General features: G+C 41.7%; 1 protein-coding gene across 6 annotated transcripts in view; it reads right to left on the bottom strand.

Annotated features, from left to right (window-relative positions):
• The window catches only part of DENND1A (DENN domain containing 1A), a 533349-nt gene that overhangs the window by 147008 nt on the left and 358566 nt on the right, over window positions 1-27775 (bottom strand). For all 6 annotated transcript variants that reach the window (XM_070379017.1, XM_070379021.1, XM_070379022.1 and 3 more), the window contains one exon: window positions 3844-3969. In XM_070379017.1, coding sequence (XP_070235118.1) covers window positions 3844-3969 — 126 coding nt within the window. The remainder of the gene's footprint in view (window positions 1-3843; window positions 3970-27775) is intronic.

Genomic DNA, 27775 nt, shown 5'->3' with positions numbered 1-27775 from the left:
CGAAACTAAATAACAGGGAACTAGATTGCTTTGCCAGGAATGTCTCAACTCTCTAAAAGTGAAAAATCAAAACCTCAAAGTAAAAACAAAAACAACCCCAATCTTCCAACTTATCCCTCCCCCTCTTATATACAGAATAGACAACTGATAAGGACCTACTGCATAGTACAGGGAACTCAATTCAATACTCTGTAAAGACCTATATAGAGAAGAATCTAAAGAGACTGGATATACATATATGTATAACTGATTCACTCTGCTGTACAGCAGAAACTAACACATTATAAATCAGTTATTCCTCAATACATTTTTTTTAAAGATGAGGAAAACCCAAAACAGAAAAAAAAAAAAAAAGTGAAACAAAAAAAACCCAGAAAAACAAAAAAAAAAAGAAAAGAAAAAAAGAAAAGCCCAAAATAAACATACAAACTCCAAAACCTAGAACCTTGGTGGAAACATGCTAACATATTATCTCAGCTCCAGATGAAAGGATTATGGGTATTTTCTCATTTCTATTCCCATTACTTTAAACCTTTCTCAAAAAAGAAAAACCAACAAAAAACCAAGAGCAGTTTTGTTTTGTTTTTTTAAATAATCAGAGAAACACAGAAAAGACAAGTGGCCCCATGAAGGACACCCCCTCCTCAGCACTGTGCTGCTTGCCGCCCAAGCGGGCTCGTCCAGGCACTGTTCTCCACGCCTCCCATACGGCCTGACTCTAAAACCCCTGACCCCTTCTTGAGCTCACATGCATTTTGCAGTCATTATTTTAATTAATCTCACAAACAATCTGGTATTGGAAGTGTTGTTATTCCTTTTTTTTTTTTAGATGAGGGGAATTGGCTAGAATTAAATCTACGGTTTAAAAACCATCTAGATAACATCATGAGGCTTGGTCAGAAACTTTCAGGCCTTTGGCTTCTCTCTTGGCCTTACAAAAAAGAGCTATTCTGGTGCACATAAATCAGACCAATAGCATGACAAGTCTGCCTTATTTCATTGATTTATAAGATGCAAATTTCTTCACATGTTAACATCTCTGAAATCTGGATGTCTTACAGTTGATGGCATCCTTCAATTATAATTGGCAGCACCCTTTCTTAACGATACCTGAAACAGTGGTACACCTTACGATGGAATGACACGTAAAATTCAATGAAAGGTACCATGTTTATAATCAATGCTATTTTTAATGACTTCATAATATTCTATCACATGGATATACTTTAATTTACTTAACCAGTTATTTATCATTATGGACACTTAGTCTATTCCACATTTTGACCATTATAATCTGTTACTCAGGACACTTTCACATCAAGCTGTCCCTGTTTCTACTATGGCCATCATCATCCTCTCCCAGATCCATATCTTAGGAGACATTTTGATATTTCTTGCCCCTCATCTCTCATATCTCATCTATTTCTAGACTCATCTGGTCATTTCTTCTTCATAGTACCTTTTCCTGGTGTAGCCACTGAAGGGCTATCTTCTGAGTTCTCCAGCAGTCCCCTGGTCTCTGCTTCTGGTCTCCTTTTCAGTCCTGTCCTGCATTACTAGTCAAACATGACTTCAGTCACATCATGTCTCTGCTCACACCCCCAGTCTAGGATCTAAGGCTCTGTCAAATTTGGCTCTAGCCTCTCCTGCAGCCAGCCCTCTCTCTCTACCCAAACCCATGACCCCAGACAAAGAGGCTATGAGGGGTCCTGTCTCCAAGTCTTCACTCACTCAGATAATTCCATGCCCACCACAGGAAGAGTTGCTGCTATCCTTCTTTTTCCAAGTTTTACCTTTCCTCTGAACTGTATTATGGCTCACTTGTTCCTTATAACCATCTGAAAATGTAGACTAAGTCTTCTTTTTCTCATTTCACAGTAAAGAAACTGCAGTTTAGGGAGATTAAGTGCCCTACTCAAGGTTGTACAGCCTAGAAGTACAGAGCCAGGCTGTAAACTCTTGGACTTCCATCTTTAAACCTGAGGCCTTCAAGGATGTATAGCAGGATGTTTTACTCGCTCAGTCGTGTCTGAATCTTTGTGACCCCATGGACTATAGCCTGCCAGGCTCCTCTGTACTTGGAATTCTCCAGGCAAGAATACTGGAGTGGGTTGCCATTTCCTTCTCCAGGGGAGTTTCCCAACCCAGGGATTGAACCCAGGTCTCCTGCATTGCAGGAGATGCTTTACCATCTGAGAGACGTAAGTACAAATACAACCATAAACTCCTCTGGAGGAGCAATTTGTGCCCAGATTATATACCCAGCAATATGTACCAGAATCAACAGTCTCTGGACTCAAGACGTACTCATGACAACAATGACATCTTTGTAAGACTGTAAATACTTCATGTCAATATCAGTCCCAGGAGCCTAAGATAAGGACAGGCCAGTTGTCCCATTCTTACTTTAAAGATGGGAAGAAAACAGAACTTTCCTTGAATTCTATCAGCTTTCAAAACAGCACTGAACCTGACTGGTTTGGCTGGGCCCAAGGTCAGGACAAAGAATCCAAGCCACCTGTCTTGGAGACAGCAGGACATGAGAAACTTGCTTTAAGCTGAAGGGCTTTTCAGGACCTAAGGGAAGTATCTCTTAAGAAGCAAAGGCAGTGCATTCCTTCTGTCCAGTGACACAGCCGAGCAAGTCGGGCCCTAGTGCTGGATGGAAGACGAGAACAAGGTGGCTCGAGGCTGCTGTTCCGTGGGCACCCACTGCCCCAACCACTTCACAGAGTGTGCACCCTGGCTAAAGGGTGCTTGCTATCACTCTGTGCTTCACTTACACACATGATGGATTCATAACAGTGAAAAAGTCCTTATCCAGGTATAACTGTGGCTTATGAGGATCATGGTCAAGGTTCACCGTCAGAGTTTGCACATGAAATGCACTGTCTGATACCTACTCATCTTTTGTCATTTAATCTAACAAAATGTCTGTCTAGGTCCCTCAGAACCACTCTGACTAGGTTGGGTGTGGTTGCCATCTCCTCCTGCTCAGGATGGAGTCCCATGTCCTGAGAGGAAAGGGCTATCAGCAAGGTCCCCTCCAGCATCCTTTCCTATGCAGTGAGGCAGGCCCCTGGGCCAATTTCTCCATTCTCCTTGGCCGAGAGGCTATGAATAATCAAGCATCTGATGAAAGCTTCTCACTGAAGTTGGGAGAGCTGATAGTTTCTTTGGTTTTAGGGTTGACCTGGTGTCTTCCATCCTCACAATAACTAATCACCTCACGGATGAGGCAACAGAGAGAGGCTCTGAAACGCTGATGGGCTCTGGAGGCAGATGACATCATTCCCCAGTCCTCAGCACACTTAGTAGTCAGTATACCAAGACCACTCTGGGAACCTCTAAGAAGTGAGCCTCTGGATACTCTGCTCTCTCAAGTGTGGAGAAGAGGTTCCTTTGCAAGAAAAGGGCAGTGAGGCACAGAGGGAAGCATGGGCTTTGGGACAACCTACCTGGCTCTTCCACTGGTTAGCAAGTCATTGTTTCTGTGAGCCTCACTTTCCCCATTTGTCAAGTGAAGATGATCACTGCTACCCCACAGGCTTACCAGGACTTCTCAGTTAGAGCAGATGTGTACACTGCTAAGCACTGTGACCCGCAGAGGGTGCTGCTGTCCAGGGAAGGGAGGGGTCCTAACATCCACAGGAGCAGACAGTCCTCCACTCGGGGCAGCGCAGCTTCCTTGTGCTAAGAGGTAGCATGAGGGGAGCACTCTTTTCCGTCTCCACCAAACACACACACACAACCTCCTTTGGTGAATTCAACAGCAAGATGACTAGCAAGTTTCTTGTGGCCCTGACCAAACATGGACTTGTGACATGCCAAGAAGCTACTCACCGGCTCGATTTTCAGAGCGTTTCGGTAGCTGCCGAAGAAAGCGGCCTGGGCCTTGAGGAAGGCTCTGGCCACACCATCGCCAGTTGTCGTGGACACCTTCTTCAGCCGGCTCTTCAAGGAAGAGATCTGATGACAGAAAAGAGATACAGGCTGAGGGCAGGGTGGGAGGACGATGGCTATCCCTCATGCGCACAGAGCTTTAGAAAACCCTGGGGAGGGGGTGGATCTGACACCTCGGCTACTGGGAGAGCATACACACATTCAGGATTAGGGCAGGTTTTTGAAATGTAAATAAATGTTGCTCTTATTAGTGCATATCTAAGAAAAACAAAAACAAAATCACTTTCTAAGCAGTTTTAATGTGTCAGGTAATTGCTTTCACATAAATTTCTGTACTTAATTCTTTCAACAATCCTATAGAAAAGGGATTCTGTTCCTATCTTACAAGGGTATTAACAGTCTCAGAGAGATTAGATTACATGCCTAGTAACAAACCAAAGAAGTGGTCAAGTTGGAATTATGAATTGAAATCTTATAATCTGAGGCCAAACTATACAAATTTTTTTAGTTCCAATTCTATTTCCTCTTTAGATTACTTACAAATATTAGAAATAAATGGCTTATTTATAACACATAATACAGTATATATTATTATATACCTCATACCCCAAATATTTATCAAATGTATTATAAATTATATTTCCCTGCAATGCAGGAGACCCCAGTTCTATTCCTGGGTCGGGAAGATCCCCTGGAGAAGGACAGGCTACACATTCCAGTAGTATTCAAGAAGTATTCTTGGGCTTCCTGGTGGCTCAGTCGGTAAAGAATCTGTCTGCAATGTGGTACACCTGGGTTCGATCCCTGGGCTGGGAAGATTCCTTTGAGGAGGGTACGACAATCCACTCCATAAAGATGTGTGCTTAGTTGCTCAGTTGTGTCTGACTCTTTGCAACCCTATGGACTACAGCCCACCGGCCTCCTTTGCCCATGGGAGTTCTGCAGGCAAGAATACTGGAGTGAGTTGCCATTCCCTCCTCTAGGGGATCTTCTCAACCTAGGGGTCAAATCCACGTCTCCCACATCGCAGGTGGATTCTTTACCAACCGAGCCACCAGGGAAGCCCCCATAAAGTATATATAATATATATTATTATAAAACTCATACTCTAAAGGAACAGTCATTATATAGATGTACAGAAACACACATACATCTTATAGATATGCATGCAACAGATTAACATAAAAAAGACAAAGTCATGGCAATGGAAAAAGAATAAGTCAGGTATAGATTTAGTATATAAACATAAGCCATCAGGTCTTATGTTTTCAAACTGTGGAAAATTCTTAAACAGATGGAAATACCAGACCACATTACCTGCTCCTGAGAAATCTGTATGCAGATCAAGAAGCAACAGAACTGGACATGGAACAATGGGCTGGTTCCAAATTGTGAAAGGAGTACGTCAAGGCTGTACATTGTCATCCTGCTTATTTAACTTATATGCAGAGTACATCATGCAAAATGCCAGGCTGGATGATCACAAGTTGGAATTAAGATTTCCAGGAGAAATATCAATAACCCAGATATGCAGATGACATCACCTTTATGGCAGAAAGCAAAGAGGAACTAAAGAGCCTCTTGATGAAAGTGAAAGATATGCAGATGACATCACCTTTATGGCAGAAAGCAAAGAGGAACTAAAGAGCCTCTTGATGAAAGTGAAAGAGGAGAGTGAAAAAACTGGATTAAAACTCAACATTCAAAAAACTAAGATCATAGCATTGGCCCATAAATTCATGGCAAATAGATAGGGAAACAATGGAAACAGTGACAGACTTTATTTTTTATGGCTCCAAAATCACTGCAGATGATGACTACAGCCACAAAATTAAAAGATGCTTGCTCCTTGGAAGAAAAATTATGACCATCCTAGACAACATATTAAAAAGGAGAGACATTACTTTACCAACAAAGGTCCATCTAGTCAAAGCTATGGTTTTTCCAGTAATTATGTATGGATGTGAGAGTTGGACCATAAAGAAAGCTGAGCGCCAAAGAATTGATGCTTTTGAATTGTGATGTTGGAGAAGACTCTTGAGAGTCCCTTGGACTGCAAGGAGATCCAACCAGTCAAGCCTAAAGGAAATCAGTCCTCAATATTCATTGGAAGGACTGATGATGAAGCTGAAACTCTAATACTTTGCCACCTGATGTGAAGAACTGACTCATGTAAAAAGACCCTGATGCTAGGAAAGATTGAAGGCAGGAGGAGAAGGGGACGACAGAGGATGAGATGGTTGGATGGCATCCCTGACTTGATGGACATGAGTTTGAGCAAACTCTGGGAGTTGGTGATAGACAGGGAGGTCTGGCGTGCTGCAGTCCATGGGGTTCCAAAGCGTTGGACACAACTGAGTGACCGAACTGAACTGAACATCAGGTCTTACATAATAGGTAGAAGTAGACTTCAAATTTGAGTTGAGCCTCCTAGCCGTCAAAGCAAAAAGGAAAACATGAGAAGCTGTGGAATTCTTTGGGTCAAAACAGTTGTACAAATAAACACAAAATTTACTGAAGATGAGAACTGAAAGAGATTTTTCCTGAATCCTCAATGTAGGAAAGATTGTGTGAGCTGACAGTTGTTACCCTCAAAGTCAGAGACAAGATCAACCCTCCCAGGCTGTTTCCAATAAGCCATTCATCTCAGGATGCCATACTGCACAGCTTCTGGGCACACCACTCACACTGTGTTCCATGTGAAAATTGCCCCTGGAATCAGGCAACTTGGTAGCCTTGAAACAATGGTGATACAATGGTGAGCAAAACCAGACAGCAAAAACTTAAACTTATACTCTTGTGAGGAAAATACCAATACATGTGATATTACTACCATGATGAGCCTGTGCTAGAGCTCACCAAGGAGGTCAAGGAAGCCTTTGTGGAGAGAAACAGGCTTATACTGAGATCTGAAGGATGAGCTGAAGCAGTTAATTCACAAAGAATGGAAGAAACAGTGTACCAAACTTGGGGATCAGCATCTGTAAAGACACTATAGTGCAGAGGAGTTCAGAGACTAGGGAGAACTGTGGCTTCACTTGAGAGAAGGTGGAGAAGATAGCTTAAAATGAGAAAAATGGAAGGGCTGGGGTTAAGAATTGAATACATTAAGGAATTTTCCCCTGACTTTGAGATAAATGTAAAGCTAACAACTGTTTTTAAGTGTACAGGTGATATATCAAGAGCGCAATTTAGGAATCTGTATGGGACTTAGATATAGGACTACCTAACGGCCTGACATTATTGATGGATAAGATCTAGGGTAAAATTTTAAGGTCAAATAGGAAATTAGATGCAGGTGGTCCATGAATTATCAACAAAAATTTTTTTAACATGAATGAGTAATGATTTTTTTTCTGGGTGTAGGCTGTACAGCTATATTCAGGTTCCTAAAGGTGCCTGTGAACATAAAAATATTAAGAATCTGGGATGGATTATACTCACTTTTGAAACATTCCATGGACATTATTTCTTGTCAGAAGCCCCAGGCTTCTGACAAGGGGTTTGTAATAGCTTATTAAGATATATTTTACATATTATAAAATTCATTCATTGAAAATGTATAATTCAGAAGTTTAAGTACAGTGACAATGTTGTACAACTATCATTACTAAATTCTAGAATACTTTCATCACCCCAAAAAAGAGAATCCAGCTTATTGGTAGGCACTTCTTACTCCCCACTCCTCTTGTCCCCTTCTCCCTTACCCCAGTCCTAGATAACCCCTGATCCACATCTCGTCTCCATGAATCTGCCTCTTTTGGACATTCCATATAAATGGAACCATATACTATACGGTCCTTCTTGTGACTGGCTTCTTTCACTTAGCAGTGTTGTTGCTGTTGGTCAGTCACTAAGTCGTGTCTGACTCTTTGCTACCCCATGAACTGCAGCATATCAGGCTTCCCTGTCCTTCACTATCTCTCATACTCATTTGCTCAAACTCATGTCCATTGAGTCAGTGATGGCATCCAATCATCTCATCTCATTGCCCTCCTCTCCTCTTGCCCTCAATCGTTTCTACCATCAGGGTTTTGCCAATGAGTCAGCTCTTTGCAACAGGTGGCCACAGTATTGGAGCTTTAGCATCAGACCGTCCAATGAATTTTCAGGTTTAATTTCCTTTAGGATTGACTGGTTTGATCTCCTTGCAGTCCAGGGGACTCTCAAGAGTCTTCTCCAACACTACAGTTCGAAAGCGTCAGTTATTTGGCACTCAGCCTTCTTTATGGTCCAACTCTCACATCCATACATGACTACTGGAAAAACCATAGCTTTGACTATATGGACCTTTGTCAGCAGAGTGATGTCTCTGCTTTGTAATACACTGTCTATGTTTGTCATAGCTTTCCTTCCAAGGAGCAAGTGTCTTTTAATTTCGTGGCTGCAATCACCATCTGCAGTGATTTTGGAGCCATAAAATATAAAGTCTGTCACTATTTCCACATTTTCCCCAGCTATTTGCCATGAAGTGATAGGACCAGATGCTATGATCTTAGTTTTGTGAATGCTGAGTTTTAATCCAGCTTTCTCATTCTCTTCTTTCACCTTCATCAACAGGCTCTTTGGTTTCTCTTCATTTTCTGCCATTAAAGTGGTATTATCTGCATATCTGAGGTTGTTGATATTTTTCCTGGCAATCTTGATTCCAGCTTGTGATTCATCCAGCCCAGCATTTTGCATGATGTACTCCGCATGTAAGTTAAATAAGCAGGGTGACAACATACAACCTTGATGTACTCCTTTCCCAATTTTGAACCAGTCCATTGTCCATTGTCCACGTTTGTTTCTCAAAATCTCTGCTGTCTCCACATAAAAGCATATACAGAAATGACGCAGATGCCGATCAGCTGATGGAGAAACATAAAATGTGTTCTTTCCATACTTAGCCTAGTGCTCATTATAAACATATTTCATCCACACTGTGGCACTTATTAGTACTTCATTCTTTTTCACAGGTGAATAATATTTCATCATATGGAAAGAGCACATTTTATGCATCTCCATCAACTGAAGGGCATCTGGGTCATTTCTATTTTTTGGCTATTATTAATGCTGCTGTGAACATTCATGTATAAGCTTTTATGTGCAGACAGCAGAGATTTTGAGGCCAGAAACCAAATGGCAAAAATACACTGCTAGATCTTTTAAGATAAAAACAATCTGTGTTACTGTACTTGGGGGAAGAAACCCTGTGCCGCTGCTACAGGGGCAAACCACATGCTTCGAAAATCCAGTGTGTGTAGGCAGGGTGATCTCCTTCTTGGCTAAGCCAAAAGGGATGGGAACATGTGTTGATGGGGTAGCCACTGCATCTCCATGCAGAGGTGGGCCAAGGAAATCAGTTTTCCTCTGGAAGCAGCTTGGAGCCTATCTCCACACCTGGTTGTAAATATTCTGTTTATCGTGACTCGCCCCCACCCATCCCACCCCTATTCTGGGACTCATGAGTCCCAGAGCCCATTCATGTGGTGAGAGCCCACAAGAAGCAGCACTGGCCACCTGGTGCCCGGTGGACTGCCATGGGCCTCCAACTTGAAATAGCAATATAAGAAAAAAACATGTTTTATTAACATGTTAAAAATATTGCTCACTTCCCACCCTCCAAATAATAAAAATTCTGCCTTTCTAAGGGACGAGGGTGACATTTCCATCCTTTGAAATAGTGCAAGCTGGTGTCACTCTTTTGGCTCCTCAAAGCCCTTGGGCCACCTGTGCTGCAGATTATTCCTCACTTAACCTTCCCTGGCCTTTCCCTTTCATTCGGGAGGTGTTTAATTACCTTGGACTCACAGGGCTGCACTTCAGGTGAGCCTCTCCTAATGGCCTCATTACCATTTTGCACAAAGAAGTCGTTGCTGATTGTAACTGAGCAAATAGGAGTGTGTGCCTTCCCGCTAGCCCCAGCTGCTCTGAAACCAGCCAAGCAGTCCTGGGTTCCCGGTGCCCCTGTGACCACTTAGGCCAAGACTTCTGAAGACCTCTCCTCACCCTGAAACAAGGAGAAGCTTTTGTCAGCACTTCAAAATTTGAAACTTCAAGTATATGCGCATCTGATAACTGGTGATAACATTCTGTCCTTTAAATAAAAGCGAGGAAGGAAAATCTGAAGCTTAAATAACCCACAGTTGTCTAAAACCCAACTTGCTCTGAGTGCTCCTGCAGATGCTGGTCAAATCATTAACATCAGGGATCATCTGGCATAATCTGGGGGGGGACAGAAAAGCCAGTGGGGGTAATGAGGTATCAGGAGGGAGACAGAAAACAAAGGGAAGAGAGTACAGAATTGAACTGGTAAGCTTCTTAGCTCTCCCATTCCTCCTCTTCTCCCATCTTGGGTAGCACAGCATCCTCCAACCAGTCTCCCAGGCTAGATTCAGATGTTAGATCCCTTTCTTCTCCTTCTTTTCCCAGAACCATTCTCCACATGTTATCTCCTCCTCCCCAATATACTCAGAATCTCTCAGTGTCCATGACCTTGGCCCTGCGCTGCTCCACTCTGCCCATCCTCTCTGATCAGTGGAGTTGTTTCCTAGATGGGCTGGCTTCAGTTTTCCCTCAGTGCCATCTATCCATAGCTGTTCTAGTATTCTCAGAAACATATGAATCTGATTTCTGTCAAAGTCCTTCAGTGCCCCCACTCTTGGCCATGACCACTTGCAGAAAAACATTCCAACTCCTCAGAGCAGTCTGTGACGCTTTCTTCAAATGGCCTTGCTTCCTTTGGCCCCACTTAACGGATACTTGACTTACACTGAATTGCTATCTAGAAGCATATACTACTCTCCAGCCCAAACACATGCTGACAACTCAGATGGAACTGTCCCTGGTCCCTTTCTGTCCCACTCATGAACATCTATTTACTCTTTGAAAGACCATGTAAGTACCCATGAGTAGGGGCCTATGCTATGCTATGCTAAGTCACTTCAGTCGTGTCCGACTCTGTGCGACCCCATAGACAGCAGCCCACCAGGTTCCCCCGTCCCTGGGATTCTCCAGGCAAGAATACTGGCCTGGGTTGCCATTTCCTTCTCCAATGCATGAAAGTGAAAAGTGAAAGTAAAGTCACTCAGTCGTGTCCAACTCTTAGCGACCCCATGGATTGCAGCCTAACAGGCTCCTCCGTCCATGGGATTTTCCAAGCAAGAGTACTGGAGTAGGGTGCCATTGCCTTCTCCGGAGTATGGGACCTATTAAATAAATTATACCACATCCTCGAAATACCACATAGCTGCTAAAAGAAGTGTAGCAGTACTTTATGAAGTAACATGAAAAGATGTTCACAAACTACTCCCAAATGAGGGGAAAATACAAGTTACAGAGCAATACATATACTATGAATCATTCAGAAATATATATAAAGACATAAAGTCATTTTTATATATGGCTGTTTATATACAGGTAGTAAGAATATAAAATGCCAAGGATCAAACTAACCATGTGGAGATACTTTCACTTTCTACTTGATGCACTTTTGATTGCTTTGATTATCCTTTATAAAAAAGCATGTTACTTTTATAATGAAGAATTCAAATGAAGTGTTTCTCTTTAACAGTCAAATTAAACATTGCCTTGGGTTAAGGGAAAGCGGGAATCCAGATGTCCCCTCCTTTGTGAAGCCCTCCCTGACCACTAAGACAGGCTTAACGACGTCCTGTCTGGGCCCCCTGGACTGGTAGGTGATGTGTCCGTGAACTGCAGTGTCTACCACCTTTCCTACTAGAGTTCCTAAAAGGGCCAGCAGTGTTCCCGCAGTACTTGGCCCAGGGTTATCATCCAGCACTTTTTGCTAAATAAAAGAACAGATGAACGAGTGTTTCGACATTTTGAAAGGCATTTCCAGTGGTTGAGCCTCCTTGCTTGGAGGAAAGTCTAGGATTACGTTCTTCAGTGACTGATCATTGGAAGAACTGGTCTGGACTGAGAAGGATTGGGGGAGAAGTGGATACTCATCCACTTCCCTTTTGCAGAAGACCATCACTAAGACTGCAACCAAAACTGCAAGGAAAATGAAGCTCTGGTGACTAAGTCAATTAAAGTGGACACCTGCACCAGTCATACTCGGCACTGCACATGCCACACGTCCAGGAACATATGCAACACAGACCACCCCATCCTGCACCCTCTCGTTTGCTCTGGTCACTGCAGGCTCTACCTCTGGGCCTCTTGGCTTCATTGGTCCTCTATCCCTAATACACTCCTCAGGCAGTAGGTGTAGAGCTTGAGTCACAAATGCCTAAGATTAGAGATTAGCTTTCCTTACTTTCTTAATCTTTCTGAGCTTCAGTGCGTTTGCTGTAAATTGAGGTATTTGTAACACATACATTGTGAGGATTAAAATATGATAGATGCAAATGGAAAACAGACACAGCAAACTGCCTGGCTTTGGGCTTTGGTTGGTTAGTACCTGGACTATTGCATCAATCTTTTCAACTGGTGGCGCTTCCCCTGTTTTCTTCCTGGTCTAATCCATCCTTTGCTATGAATTACCTAAAATGAGAAGCTGAACATATCACTCCCTTCCTCTAAAATTTTCAGTGACTCCATGGTGTTAACATATAAAGTCCAAATTCCTTAGCACAATATTCAAAGCCTTCTATGGGTCTGGCTCCAGCTCTGTTTCCAACATTATCTTTTGCTCAGTTTCAGGGGCCTCAGAACTGTCCCTAAGCCTGGATACACTTTATGTCATTCTCTAACAAAACTTTTCTATTAGAAAAAAATTAAAAAGCCGCTGACTTTCTGTAATTCTCTCTGTCAGACCAAATAGCTCTTTCTCAGGGCACATTAGTCTGTTACTTTGGTTGATGCCTAATCTTTGCAGGCCCCATGCAGGAGAAATTAAAAGATGCTTGCACATCTCGTGCTGGGAACAGAGTTACACATGACCAGGGCCCAGCTCCTATGAGATTGTAGTCAAGCACCCCCAGGCCAGCCATAAGTTAGCTTAATACTACTCCAGAGGGGGTTCTCCCATTGAATTCATCATCATCATCATCATCATCATTTGTTGTTGCTGTTCAGTTGCTCAGTCATGTCCGACTTTTTGGGACCCCAAGGACTGCAGCACGCCAGGCTTCCCTGTCTATCATCAACTCCCGGAGCCTATTCCATTGTGTCCATGTGTCAGTGATGCCATCCAACCATCGCATCTTCTGTCATCCTCTTCTCCTGCCTTCAATCTTTCCCAGCATCAGGGTCTTTTCTAATGAGTTGGTTCTTCGCATCAGATGGCCAAAGTATTGGAGCTTCAGCTTTAGCATCAGTCCTTCTAATGAATATTCAGGACTGATTTCCTTTAGGATTGACAGGTTTGATCTCCTTGCAGTCCAAGGGATTCTCAAGAGACTTCTCCAACACCACACTTCAAAAGCATCAGTTCTTTGGTGTTCAGCCTTCTTTATGGTCCAACTCTCACAACCATACATGACTACTGGAAAAACCATAGCTTTGACTATACAGACATTTGTAGGCAAAACAATGTCTTTGATTTTTAATACACTGTCTGGGTTGGTCATAGCTTTTCTTTCAAGGAGGAAGCATCTTTTAATTTCATGGCTGCAGTCACCATCTGCAGTGATTTTGGAGTCATAAAAAATAAAGTCTGTTACTGTTTCCATTGTTTCCCCATCTATTCGCCATTAATTGAGTAGACCGGATGCCATGATCTCAGTTTTTGGAACGTTGAGTTTTAAGCCAGCTTTTTCATTCTCCTCTTTCACTTTCAATAAGAGGCTCTTTAGTTCCTCTTTGCTTTCTGCCATAAGGGTGGTGTCATCTGCATATCTGAGGTTATTCATATTTCTCCTGGCAATCTTGATTCCAGCTTGTGCTTCATCCAGCTGGCATTTTGCATGATGTACTCTGCATATAAGTTAAATAAGCAGGGTGACAATATATGGCCTTGATGTCCTCCTTTCCCAATTTTGAACCAAGCTGTTGTTTCATGTCCATTTCTAACTGTTTCTTCTTGACCTGCATGCAGGTTTCTCAGGAGGCAGGTAAGGTGATTTCCATGCCTTGAAGAATTTTCCACAGTTTGTTGTGATCCACACAGTCAAAGGTTTTAGCATAGTCAATGAAGCAGATATTTTTCTGGAATTCTCTTGCCTTTTCTATGATCCAACGGATGTTGGCAATTTGATCTCTGGTGCCTCTGCCTTTTCTAAATCCAGCTTGAACATCTGGGAGTTCTCAGTTCATGCACTGTTTAAACCTGGCTTGGAGAATTTTGAGCTTTACTTTGCTAGCATGTGAAGTGAATGCAATTGTGTGGTAGTTTGAATATTCTTTGGCATTGCCCTTCTTTGGGATTGGAACGAAAACTGACCTTTTCCAGTTCCTTTTTCCAGTCCTCAGCAGAAAGCCCACTGCTGAGTTTTCCATTATTTGCTGGCATATTGAGTGCAGCACTTTAATAGCATCATCTTTTTGGAACTGAAATAGCACAGTTGGAATTCTATCACCTCCACTAGCTTTGTTCATAGTGATGCTTCCTAAGGCCCATTTGACTTCGAATTCCAGGATGTCTGGCTCTAGGTGAGTGATCACATCATCGTGGTTATCTGGGTCATGAAGATCTTTTTGGTATAGTTCTTCTGTGTATTCTTGCCACCTCTTCTTAAAATCTTCTGCTTCTGTTAGGTCCATACTGTTTTTGTCCTTTATTGTGCCCATCTTTGCATGAAATGTTCCCTTGGTATCTAATTTTCTTGAAGAGATCTCTAGTCTTTCCCATTCTATTGTTTTCCTCTATTTCTTTGCATTGATTGCTTAGGAAGGCTTTCTTATCTCTCCTTGCTAGTCTTTGGAACTCTGCACTCAGATGGGTATAGTTTTCCTTTTCTCCTTTGCCTTTAGCTTCTCTTCTTTTCTCAGCTATTTGTAAGGCCTCTTCAGACAACCATTTTGCCTTTTTGCATTTCTTTTTCTTGGGAATGGTCTTGATCACTGCCTCCGGTACAATGTCACAAACCTCCACCCATAGTTCTTCAGGCACTCTATCAGATCTAATCCCTTGAATCTATTTGTCACTTCCATTGAATAATCATAAAGGATTCGATTTAGGTCATACTTGAATGGCCTAGTGGTTTTCCCTACTTTCTTCAATTTAAGTCTGGATTTGGCAATTAGGAGTTCATGATCTGAACCACATGATCTGAAGGAGTTCGTGATTTGAGCTACAGTCAGCTCCTGGTCTTGTTTTTGCTGACTGTATAGTCATCTTTGGCTTTTTTGTATAACCAGCAGCTGACATATCTTCCTTCCCACTGTGATGAAGACAATGCTTACAATTCATATCAGCATTCAACAAATACAGGTGTCTTTCTTCATCACTAGGTTGCAACTTGTTGGGCTAGAGGCAATAAGGATGGTATGCTAGTCACCTGTCACCTCTAAAACACTCCTATTCACCTCTTTCTGTCAGTGCTGGCAACTTCAGATCTTTCAGCAGCTTCCCCACTGCTCTGAGGATAAAGACTGAAGTCGAGCCTGCAAGACTCCAGCCTTTTTCAGAACTGCGGCTCCTGCACCCCCTCCATGGCTTCAGCCACCCCACTGGGCTGCAGTCGCCCAGGCCCCTCTCACACCTCAGGATGTTTGGATAAGCTAACTCCTCTATCTGGAGTGTTCTCACCAACATCACCCTGGCCTAGCATTCAGCACCATGCAATAGGCCTTTCCACAAATAATCCACCACCTGTGTTGTCCAATATAATAGCTGCTAAGGAGCACTTGAAATGTAGCTGCTCCGTGAGGAACTGCATTTTATTTCATTTCAATCTATTTAAATTTAAATAGCCACGTGTGAATATTAGCTACCATACTGGACATCCCAGGGCCTAGATTAACTCCTGCTCATCCTTCCAGTCTTAGCTCAATAACACAGCCTCAGTCTGACTCTCTCAGATTAAATCAAGGTTCCCTTGTCAAATACTCTAAAAGTATCCTTTCCTTTAGAGACAAACAGCAATGTAACGATGCATTGTGTGACAGTCCATCAATGTCTGTCTCTTCCATAAGACTGAGGTTCTAGGGAGGCAAGGACCATGGCCACCCTCAGTGCTGGCATAACACTGCAAGCAGAGATACAGCTCTTCTCAAAGTCTGACTCAAGTTAGCCTGTGCAGGGGGCCCCACTTCTTGCATTAACCACTCAGTGTCAGAACTAGAGTTTAAAGTTTTGTGTGTGTGTGTGTGTGTGACAAATCAGATACCTATCATCAGCTGTAAGAGGGGCAACAGAATTACTTTCTCTTCCCCTTTAAAAAATAGCCCTTAAGGATTAAGGCAAATGGATTCTTCCTTTCCTGAATAAACTAGACATCAAGGCTTTGTTATAAGATCTCCTGGGGAACATGTGGGTCTGGAGAGGGGAGAGGGAATTATTTCCTTGTTTTCCCATCCTCAGGGGCACACATACATTGGCTCCTCTGCTGCCTTCACGTGGACATTGAAAATGGTACGGTAATCTGTTAGTGCCTTAGTTTTTGTCGCAAGTTTGAAGTAAAAAGTTTTGATGTGTAAAGGCAATCTCACTCCCCTTTTTCTGAGTAATAGTTTCTGGGAAAACCAGGAAAAAGGAATAAGAATTAGTATTTATCAAGCACTCTACTAGGTACCAAAAGCCATGGTAGGTGTTTTCATACCCAGCACTGCATTAAAATTTCAGAACAAGAAGGCCAGGGTGATGGTTATCCCCACTATACAGATGAGAAAAGTGAACCTTAGCTCCAAGTCACACAGACAACAGAGCCAGGGGCAGAGGCCAAAGTCAAGTACAAATGTGTCTTACTCCAAAGTCTGTGCTATTCCATTAATTCTCACTGCTGCCAGGATTTTTTAGACAAGCAAATAAGATTTGTCCACAATACTGGTTTATTTTTTCCACAGCTGAATATATCTCCATTATTGCTTCCTTTCATTCCTTGCTTTTCTGTTTCTTGCTTGAGAACATGGTTGTACCTTGACCTCGGTTGGCTTTAATTGCTTCTTCTGCATCCCATTTTCCCCTCAAAGAGCCTGGTTCTCCATGGGGGAGTGGGGACTGTGCTAGTTATGTGGAGCTCCAAGCTGGGGCTGGCTATGACCCCAGGGGCCCAGGTTTCTGCTCCCTCTGTCTCTCCTGACATCTCATGGGCCAAGTATTAAGTCAGAAAGTTAGAGGCAAGCATTACAATTCTAAGCAGCTTTTTGACAGACAAAAAGATCAATTTTCATTATGTGAGTGGCTACTTCACTACAAGCTATAATGGCTTTGTTGAGCAGCCTGAGAAGAAACTATCAAGTCCTCAGGATGACATTCTTGGAGTAAAAAAGTACAATTTTAAAACGAAAAGGCCCATTTCTACTATCTGCCAAATAAAGCACAGGAGCAGTCATGTGCTCACAGTGCACTCCAGCCCCCTCCCTGCGCAGTTAATCCTAATACCTCAGCATTGTAAATGGAAACACCAGCAGCAAAAATTTCTGCATTTGTCTATTTGTAATATTCATCTTCCTCCAAACACCTTTTTTTTTTTTGCCTGAAGCAGAAGAAATTGTCTTTGTTTTCCTTAAAAAACAATTTAGTTTTAACACACCACACACACATACACACACAATGAATGCAGCTGAACACTGAAAGAGGGTATAAGATTTGAGCTCAAAGTAAATGTGTATTTATAGTATTAGGTGGTCATTCAATAAAAAGATTATCTCTATCCAAATGTGTGCCTGCATGTATGCCTATGTATGTATGTATCCATGGAGTATTTTCAAAGAAGGGTTTTCTCCCCCATACTTCTGGCAGTTTAGGTTTAAAGGTCAGATTTAAACTATCACCATGTTTCACAACGCAATCTGTGCAGTGCTGCGTAATGAAATGGTTCAGTAAAGGTGCTCGTGGAAATTCTTTTAATTAGGTCTAAGGCTTTTCAGTTGTCAACATGAATAAACCAAGAACCATTCTCTTGCAAACACAAGGCACAAAATACAAACGCAAGTTACCTTTGAAAAGACAGATACACACTTGTAAAAGGAAAGTTATAATACATGTTTTTTTACAACATATCCTTCACCAATTAAAAAAAAAATACAAACCAACATCTTCCAACAACAAAATTGACTGAAGATTAGAAATAAAGTGGTTACTCTATTTCTAATGAATCAGGACACATGCCTGGTTCTAATGAAAAGTATTTGGAGGAAGACTAAGTTAATCATAACTAAAAATGTTTACTAAGAGACTGACTTTCTTCATGAGCAAAAGTCACCTTTCCATTTAACTATAATTAATTCTACAGATCAGCAGTTTTTCAGCCAGACATGTGAATGTCCCATAACAACTCCCTCAAATTGAATGATAGTGATTAAAAATGCACAAAAATACACTTTTGCACCCAGCATTATCAGAGACCCAAAAGATCAGCATACCACAGTAGAAACATCAAGATTCCTGCTTTTCAAAGCTGTGTGCTGCTGCTGCTAAGTCGCTTCAGTTGTGTCCGACTCTGTGCGACCCCATAGACGGCAGCCCATAGACACACTAAATTATGTAGATTTGGAATTCTCAGCTATCTGCTCAAAGTTGAATCTAGGGATTGAAATTCACAAAGTGAAAACTACAAGACATGGAAGATTGCTTAGGGAAGTTGGCTTGTATTTGCATTGAGCTCTGATGGAAAAAGGAAAACTAAACAAATGAGTCCAATCATCACCAATAGTTCATATTTAGATGTATACAAAGGTGTTCATAAAAGCCAAATGTCTGGCCTGAGACTGATGTGGAATGGGACAATCCAAATGGAGAAATGGCTGCATGTAATAAACGTGTAATAAATCCAGGCCTTGATTGATCAACCAAAGAATGTATGTCTGGCAAACCCTGAGTTCAAATTCTGACTCAGCTACAAGGCATCTTCTTTACTTCTTCCCTTCATTTATCAAAAAAGGGGTAAAGTACCTCCCCCCTGCCCTCAGGATTGTTATGTAGATTAAATGTCAAAATTTTCAAAGCCTCTACCACAGTGCCTGGCACACAGTAGGAGCCTAACAGGTGGTGACTACTCTTCCATACTAACCCAACTCCAAAGCCAAAAAACTACCCAAGCCATTATTTTAGCATAAAAAATAATGGGCTCACAATTAACATCTTTCTAGGGCATCAATGACTGAAATGTCACTCATTATGCTAAGCTTATTGACCCAAACATATGTGTCGCTGCTGCTGCTGTTGTTTTTCAGTTGCTTCATCGTGTCTGATTCTATGTGACCCCATGGACTGCAGCACACCAGGTTCCTCTGTCATTCACTATCTCTGGGAGTTTGCTCACACTCATGTCCATTGAGTCGGTGATGCCATCCAACCATCTCATCCTCTGCCGCCCCCTTCTCTTTCTGCCCTCAATCCTTCCCAGCATCAGAGTCTTTGCTTAAGAGTTAATGAAGTGCTTGGTGTTTACAAAGGAAAAAGTAGGATTTGTCTCTGCAACAATCCTGGGCTGAATGGATACAGATTTCCATGCTTAGGAATGCAGCCAGGCTGGATCCCTGGTGGATCACATGGATATATCCACACAGACTGAGATATCTCCCAAGGGGATCTGGGCATCTCCACCTCCTCAGGGGAGAAAAAAAAAAAAACAAAAAAAATAAGAAGGGAGGGTGGGAAGTATATATAATAGATGTGTTTCACAGTGTCCCTGCTGTGATGAACAACTTGATCCACTTACAGTTCCAAACACATGATGCATAAAAGAGCTGACAGAAATTCAATTCTTGCAAAGAAAAGCATCTGCTCTCTAGTAGGAACGGCCAAATATTAAGCAGTTTTAAGGCAGGGCAAAGACCGAGAGGAGCAAACTTCATTATCTAGATAGCCGGAGTCAAGAAATGCAGGAGATCACAAATGAACGAAGAAGTAGCCGAGATTCCAAGCATTAATTACCCAGAGTAAGATGATTCAAGTTAAATCTTTGTTACGACAAATATTAAACCCAGCTGTGTTTATGTAGCAGTTGTGAAAAAGAAGGAAAAAAAAGAAATCCGTGTACAATATCTGTGAGCTCTGCCAGTTAATTGAATTCGCTGGCAGCACTTCCTCTACCACGAGCCAAACATCCTCAAAGATAAAATGTAGCTTTTAAACAGACCTGGGGAAAACGGAATCAAGAAATTTCAACCAATAAAACACAACTCTTTACTGGTATAAAAGTAAAGTAAAATTCAGTAATGAAAGGAAGGAAGTCTCTTAAACATTTACTGCATTCCAGAGTGTGGAGTTGTGGTTTATTGCCAAGGTCTCTTCTGATGTCCCACAGAGCTCCTGCTCCAGCATCTTTAATGAAGCCCCATAAACTCCCATAAAATACTCGATTGTTGACAAATCATACACACACACACTCAGGGAAAGGCCCTCTGGATCACGACATACCTTCCCTTCTTTCATGAAATTTACAAGTCATGGAGTGGACACTGTCATGGAGAGTGGTCGAGCACAGAGCAGACACCTATAGATAATCCCCTAAAGCACAAGCAATGAATGACTGGATAATGGTGATGCTGATAAGAGTTCTATTCAGCAAACTGTCCCCTGACCCAAGTCCGATGTCAGATTTGGGGTGGAGAGAACTTGGCCAGATTCTAAGAACCAGAGAAGCAAGAAGAGGTTGGGTCCAACCCCTTAGTCTGCAGTGCAGTAGATTCTATCTACTATCTATCGTATCATTCCTGACCTAACTACCTTAGTAGATTCCCACTGCCCAAAATATGAAGTCCAAACTTGTTTTTATGACAGAAGACCAGTTCCCATATGATCTTTTCCATCTACTTCTTTAGTTTCATCTTTTGTCCTTCCCAAACACACACCCTGTGCTCCAGCTGGACTAAACTATTATTCCCTGCCCAAACACATTACCCTTTTGTTCACACCTCCAGCTTCAATGCATTCCATTCCCGCCTCCCAGTATGCTCGTCTCTCCTTTTCCAGGAACAGTGACTGTTTCTTGTACATCTCCATGTTCCTATGGTCCAACACACTTGAGCACACATCCAAAAAACTTTGGCTGGATAAACAATCTCCACTCGTAAACTGGCTATCGACCTGCCCTTTTGGGACACACTGAACCAGAAGCATCTGGAGGCTCCTATGGATGGAAACAAAGCTGCTGGTACAAGATGTGCCAGGAGAGCAGGCAGAGACTATAAAGGGACATATTATGGAGCCTGAATTTTACCCAGAGGAAAATGAGGAACCATTAAAGGGTTTTAAGTTGAAGAGTGATATTCACGTTCCAGACTATGCCTTTATTTACAGCAGTAGAGAATGGTCTGGGATTGGATAAGTGGGGACAAGGCTGGAAGTCCAGTTTTCTATAGCTGTTTTACTAACTAGCCACTGACCTCACTGAGTCTTAAATCTTCTCTGCATCTGTTATATCCAATACAAAGTGTGACACATAGTAGGTGCTCAGGAAATGCCTGTTTTGGTTTTTTTCTGGCTTTACTGAGGTCTAATTGACAAAATTGTGTACATTTGAAGTGCACAAGGTGACAATTTGATAAATGTATGTATTATGAAGTAGTCACAATTAATTAACATATTCATAATTTCACAGGGTTACTTTTTCACTGTGTGTGGTAAGAACACACCACACACAGTGTTAAGATCTATTCTCTTAGCAAATTCCAAGTATGAAACAGATTACTAACTATAGTCACCATGCTGTACCTCAGATCTTTGGAACTTATTTATGTTATAATTGAAGTTTGTAACCTCTGACCAACGTTTCCTCACAGGAAATACCTGTTGAATGATGAAATCTTCTATTAGAGGATACTAACAGTATGTTTTAATGTGTTAGAAGGATCAAATCCATGAGGGTAAAAGTCCACAATGCCTCTACACATAACACATAAGATACTCAACACAATCAGAGCCTGTCCATCTCCCCACTCAGCATTTTTCTTCCTATTGGGATTTTAAGAATGGTTTTTCCCAATGTTTACTATTAGTTCAGACATTTCCCAGAAGGACAGACTGCTAAGCCGGATAGCCTATGATGTCTGCTCCCTTGCTTCTGGGATTAAATGCACTGTTGTCTCATAGGCTGGCACACCAACATCAAGGAGGCCCTGCAGCAGCCTCTATAGAGGCTGAGGGTTCTGGGCCTGTGGAAAAACATGGCATAGAGAAGCTCCAGCCAACAAGCTGTTAGCAATGGCCTAACAAATCAAGGCCATCTCTGAGCAGGGGCTGCTCTCTATCCAAGTAGCATACTAAGCAGAGGTACTCCAGAGGCGAGGCAGCAAGCAGATTCCAGGCTGATTTGAATCTGGACCTTTCTGAACCAGTTTTGCCTTTGGACTCCCATAGACAGTCAGTTGCATGGTACAGCCCATTTTTAATGTAATCTGAACCAGTCCTGAGGTCACAACTAAACAAGACGCTGTCATTCATTCAGTGAAAAGTTACTCAGTATGTGCTATATATTGAACTCTGGGGCAGAAACAAACGTGAAGAAGGAAGAGTTTTTAGTCCCTACCCTGGAGGGGATTGAAGAGAGGACACTAAAAGACAAAAATAACTCCCATATAACATGACGAGTGCTGCAAGAGAAGGATGAGCCACACGCTTTGAGAATACAAAGAATACAGCAATCAACTACTGAGGGACAGTCAAGAAAAACTCGATTCTAGAAAGACCAGAAAGCTGACTGGAGTTGGAAGAGACTGAAGACAGGACTGTAATGAGGAAGCCATGGCCAATTTTCCAGTTTCACAGAAGAGAAGTACAGGGTCCAAACAACTACCAGCCTCACACAGGTGACAGGGGTACATATACATGCATATGATCTTCACTAAAAATTATACGGATTTTAAACAATTTTTCAAAAGTAGGTGCTAACTTTCATGTTAGTGATAAAAGTGAAAACTAATAGTCTTTCAGGGGAGATGGTGGTATTTAAAAGTATGCATCAAAAGCCTTAAATTTTTATATATTCATGACTCAGAAATTCTGCTTCTAGCAATTCATGCTGCTGCTGCTGCTGCTAAGTCACTTCAGTCGTGTCTGACTCTGTGTGACCCCATAGACCACAGCCCACCAGGCTCCCCCGTCCCTGGGATTCTCCAGGCAAGAACACTGGAGTGGGTTGCCATTTTCTTCTCCAAGAAATTCATGGAATTTGAGTAAATGAGACAGAGATTTAGCTACAGATCATTGGGATTCCCTGGTGGTTCAGTCCTCCTGCCAATTCAGGAGACGTGAGTTTGATCCCTGGGTCGGGAAGATCCCTTGGGATCTCCTGGAAAAGGAAATGGCAACCTGCTCCAGTATTCTTGGCTGGAAAATCCCATGGACAGAGGACCCTGGCAGCCTACAGTCCATGGGGTGGCAAACAATCGGACACAACTTAGCAGCTAAACAACAACAATGTCCATCATATGGTTTAAAATAATGTGTGTGTTAGTTAGTTCAACTCTTTGCAACCACATGGACTGTAGCCCGCCGGGTTCCTCTGTCCATGGAATTCTCCAGGCAAGAGTACCTAAGTGGGTAGGGAGCCATTCTCTTCTCCAGGGGATCTCCCCAATCCAGGGACTGGACCTGGGTCTCCCACATTCCAGGCAGATTCTTTGCTGTCTGAGCCACCAGGGAAACCCTTAAAATAAAGCAAAAGTTGAAATTATCAGGTCAAATATATTATGGCTCAGACAGTAAAGAATCTATCTGTGATGCAAGAGACCCAGATTCAATCCCTGGGTCAGGAAGATCCCCTGGAAAAGGGAATGGCTACCCACTCCAATACTCTTGCCTGGAGAGTTTCATGGACAGAGGAGCCTGGCAGGTTATAGTCCATCGGGTCACAAAGAGTCAGACATGACTGAGTGACTAACACTTTTACTTTCATATATTATGGTATAGATTCATACAATGAAATGGTAGTTCACACTTTAAAAGGTATGAGTTCTGATGATTAAAATGGTCACACAATATCAATGGCTTTCTTTTTTTTTACTATGATGTAATTAATGCATTATACTTGGTAAACTAGTATTATATGTATATTATATACAATACATTTAATTAAAAAGTTTCATGAATTGATGCTTACCCATATTATCTGTGATATACTCTGATATTTCTTATTCAACTCCATTTAAAAAATGCTTGCTGTGACCCATTAAGTTGATTTTATGGTTTCACTAATGGGTGACTACTTGCATTTAAAGAAAACCACTTTTAGGTTGTAAAGTAAAATCCCAATGGCATTTAGTAATCATGACCAAAGAGTCAAAATGCTTGGCACTCAATATACCCAGTGAATTATAGTTGTACTGTACACTGAATTTCTCCTGTCTCTTTTGAAAAAGGAACTCTGCTCTTCAGAGATCTTTGCTTTTCCAGATACCTGTACAAAGTGGAGTTAAATGTTGAATAAATGAGTTTTCCAAGACCTAGAGTTCAAACCAGACTGCATATTTTGCTCTGTCTTTCATTCACTCACTCACTCCACAAACATTCACCGAGTGCCCCTGTGAGCCATGCACTGTGCCAGGGCTGTGTTCACAACCATGCAGAGCCTAAATGCTTAGGAGGGGAAAGAGTTATGATGTAGCAAGTGGTATAAAAGAGGTATGGAAACAAACGTTATGAAATCCCAGAGAAGGCAGTGCCAAATTGTGGGAGCATCATATTGACAGAAGTGACATTTGAGGGGTGCCTTATAGAACAAACAGGTTCAGCCATGCAGAGAAGCAAGGGCGTCCTAACCAGAGGGAAGAGCATGGAAAGAAACACAGCGATGTGGAAGAGCATGAGGCCTTGGGGAACGGGATCACTCTGCGTGTGGCTAGGAAATGGGGTGTGAATAGGGAAGACACACAAGATGAGGCTGAGAGGTTGCCTGGGGTCAGCGTCCAGCTCGTGAAGAAATGGATGCTGCATAGAAGGACTGGAAACTACTCTGGCCTGGGGCACTGTGGATGCTCTGTGAACAGTATCTTTCTTCTCTTGCCTTCTTCCCTTTCTCACATCAATGAAGACTGCTCAAGGTGGTTTCTCTGTCTCTTCACAGACTTAGAAACCTCTTGGATATCCCTCCAAAATTCCACTAAGAAACAAGAAGAAGTTTAAGTGATTTAATATGCAACATTAAATCATTTGTGATTTTTTTAATCCAAAGAATATGGAAAAGAAAGAGAAACTATAGTCCTGAAGACATACAAACCATAAAGTCAAAAGCCAAGATTCAAGTGTTTCAGGAGACAGGAGGAAAGATGATTTTTCCATCATAAAACTAGTAATAATGGTATCACGGAAAATTTAGAAAATGTTAACTCATAACTTTACTATCTTAATATACTACTGTTGATAAGTTGAAAGTTCTTTTAAAAATCTTTTACTTCTGAGTATCTGGGTGTTTTTTTCCACTATAGTTATAGTAGAGATATCATTCAATATTCTGCTTTTTTTTTCACTGAATTGTATCCTTAGCATTTCCTGTGTTGTCCACATTCTTTATCCCCATCATTTTTTAGTGACTGTATGGAACACCAGTGGAATAAATCACCTTAAATACTCCCCTTAATTTTGGATATTAAGATTGTTTCCAATTTGAGTTAACATAATACTATTTGGTAAGGTGGCTTTCTCCATTTAGAAGTATTTGTCAGAAAAAAATCTTGAAAGTAGAATACATACAGTCAAAAGGGAATACGTACTTTAATGTCCTATTACATATATCACCACACACGAAAGCCTGATTTAGAAGAGCATCAATCAGGTTATAGAAAGTATGAAGTAAAACAAAGTGTAAACAGATGGTAAGGGTCTTCATATACTCATGCATACACATGAGTGCCTTTGGCCTGTGAGTTTCAGGCCAAAGAATATCAGAAATGGCCCCGACTGAGCTCTGGGAAATCAGTGATAAAGTGCGGTACGTCCGCATCACTGGAAGCCTGGAAGAGTTTGAGCTCTCTTTTACCAAGCTTTTTAAAAGCCTTACAAACTATCCATTGGCTAAACAGCATACAATTAACACTCTTGAAGGAACAAGAGATGCTCTTTAAATTTTAAGAGGGAAACGTGAAGAGTGCTTAGTCAAATGGCTGTAGAGGGAGGGACATGATGTTTCTGTTCTCAGCATCCACATGGGCTTGAGATGAACATGAAGTCTATACACAGGCCTTGACATCAATAAAAGATGGACTATTCTTGTCATATTCCTTCCCCCAAATCCACGGCTAGGGAACAACACAATCTTGTCAGTGAAGGCAATACATCTGCAAGTGTCATGATCCCAGCACAGTACAACAGTGTTAGCCTTGCCAACTTTTTTTTTTTTTCAAAAGGTACAAAAAACTAACCGAGATAAAGATTACAAAATTCAAGACTAAATTGTCTAGGCAACTAGCAGAAAGCCAAAGCCACTCTGTCTCCAAAGTTATCCCATGACCCACATTCATAAATCATGTGAAAATCAACAGAGCTGTTCTGAAAGCTACTGTGTTAGAACTTCTTTTAAAAATTAATTTCTAAGTCCTCTTCCTTTTTAAAATTTACTGTATCAAGTCATAATTAATATACAGTAGAATGTAAACATTTAAAAAGCACAATTCAATGAGTTTTGACAAATATATACATCTGTATAACCATTACCACAATCAAAAAACAGAACATTTCCTTCACCTCAAAATAGTCTTTGGTGCCCTTTTCAGTCAGTTCCTGCATTCTCCATCCCAGGCCAGGGTAACTGCTGGCCTGCTTTCACCTACTATAGACTAGTTTTATCTCTTTCAGATTTTATACACAGGAAATCATATAGTATATTCTCATATGTATGGCTTTTTTCCCTCAGTGTAATATACTCAAGATTCATCCATACTGCTTTGTGTATCACAAGTATGTTATAATGAATAATGCAGTAAAAAATAGGGATAAAATATTGTTTATCCATCTAATAGCTGATGGACATTAAGGATATTACCAGGTACTGTTTACCATGAATAAAGTTGCTATAAATTGGACTGTGAAGAAAGCTGAGTGCCGAAGAATTGATGCTTTTGAACTGTGGTGTTGGAGAAGACTCTTGAGAGTCCCTTGGACTGCAAGGAGATCCAACCAGTCCATTCTGAAGGAGATCAGCCCTGGGTATTCTTTGGAAGGAATGATGCTAAGGCTGAAACTCCAGTACTTTGGCCAACTCATGCAAAGAATTGACTCATTGGAAAAGACTCTGATGCTGGGAGGGATTGGGGGCAGGAGGAGAAGGGGACGACAGAGGATCAGATGGCTGGATGGCATCACTGACTCGATGGACATGAGTCTGAGTGAACTCGGGGAGTTGGTGATGGACAGGGAGGCCTGGCGTGCTGTGATTCATGGGGTTGCAAAGAGTGGGACACGACTGAGCGACTGAACTGAACTGAAACACCCATGTACAAATCTATTTGAATTATACATGTTCATTTATAAAATAATGGATAAATACCTAGGAATGGAATGATTGGGTTATATTGTTGGTATACATTTGACTTCAGAGAAAACTGCCAAACTGCTTTCCAAGGATTGTACCATTTTATGCTCCCACCACCAGTGATGAAAGCTTCAGATCAGTTTTTTCTACATCCTTGCTAAGAGCTGTTATTGTCAGTCTTTAAAACATTTTTTTTTAAAGTCAGGCATGACTTGCTTACAGTAAAATTTACCACTTTCAATGGCTAGTTTTATGAATTTTCAAAGATACATATAGCCATATGACCATCCACACAATCAAGACATAGAACAGTTCCATCATCCCCCAAATTTCCCTTGTAGCCCTTTATAGTCAGCTCCTCCTCCCACCCTCTGCTCCTGACAACCACTAGTTTGATTTCTCTCTTGATA

This window comes from Bos mutus, chromosome 11, assembly GCF_027580195.1.
Source record: "Bos mutus isolate GX-2022 chromosome 11, NWIPB_WYAK_1.1, whole genome shotgun sequence".
NCBI lineage: Eukaryota > Metazoa > Chordata > Mammalia > Artiodactyla > Bovidae > Bos > Bos mutus.
The sequence above is the reverse complement of the archived record's forward strand: the minus strand, read 5'-3'. Positions and strand labels throughout refer to the sequence as shown.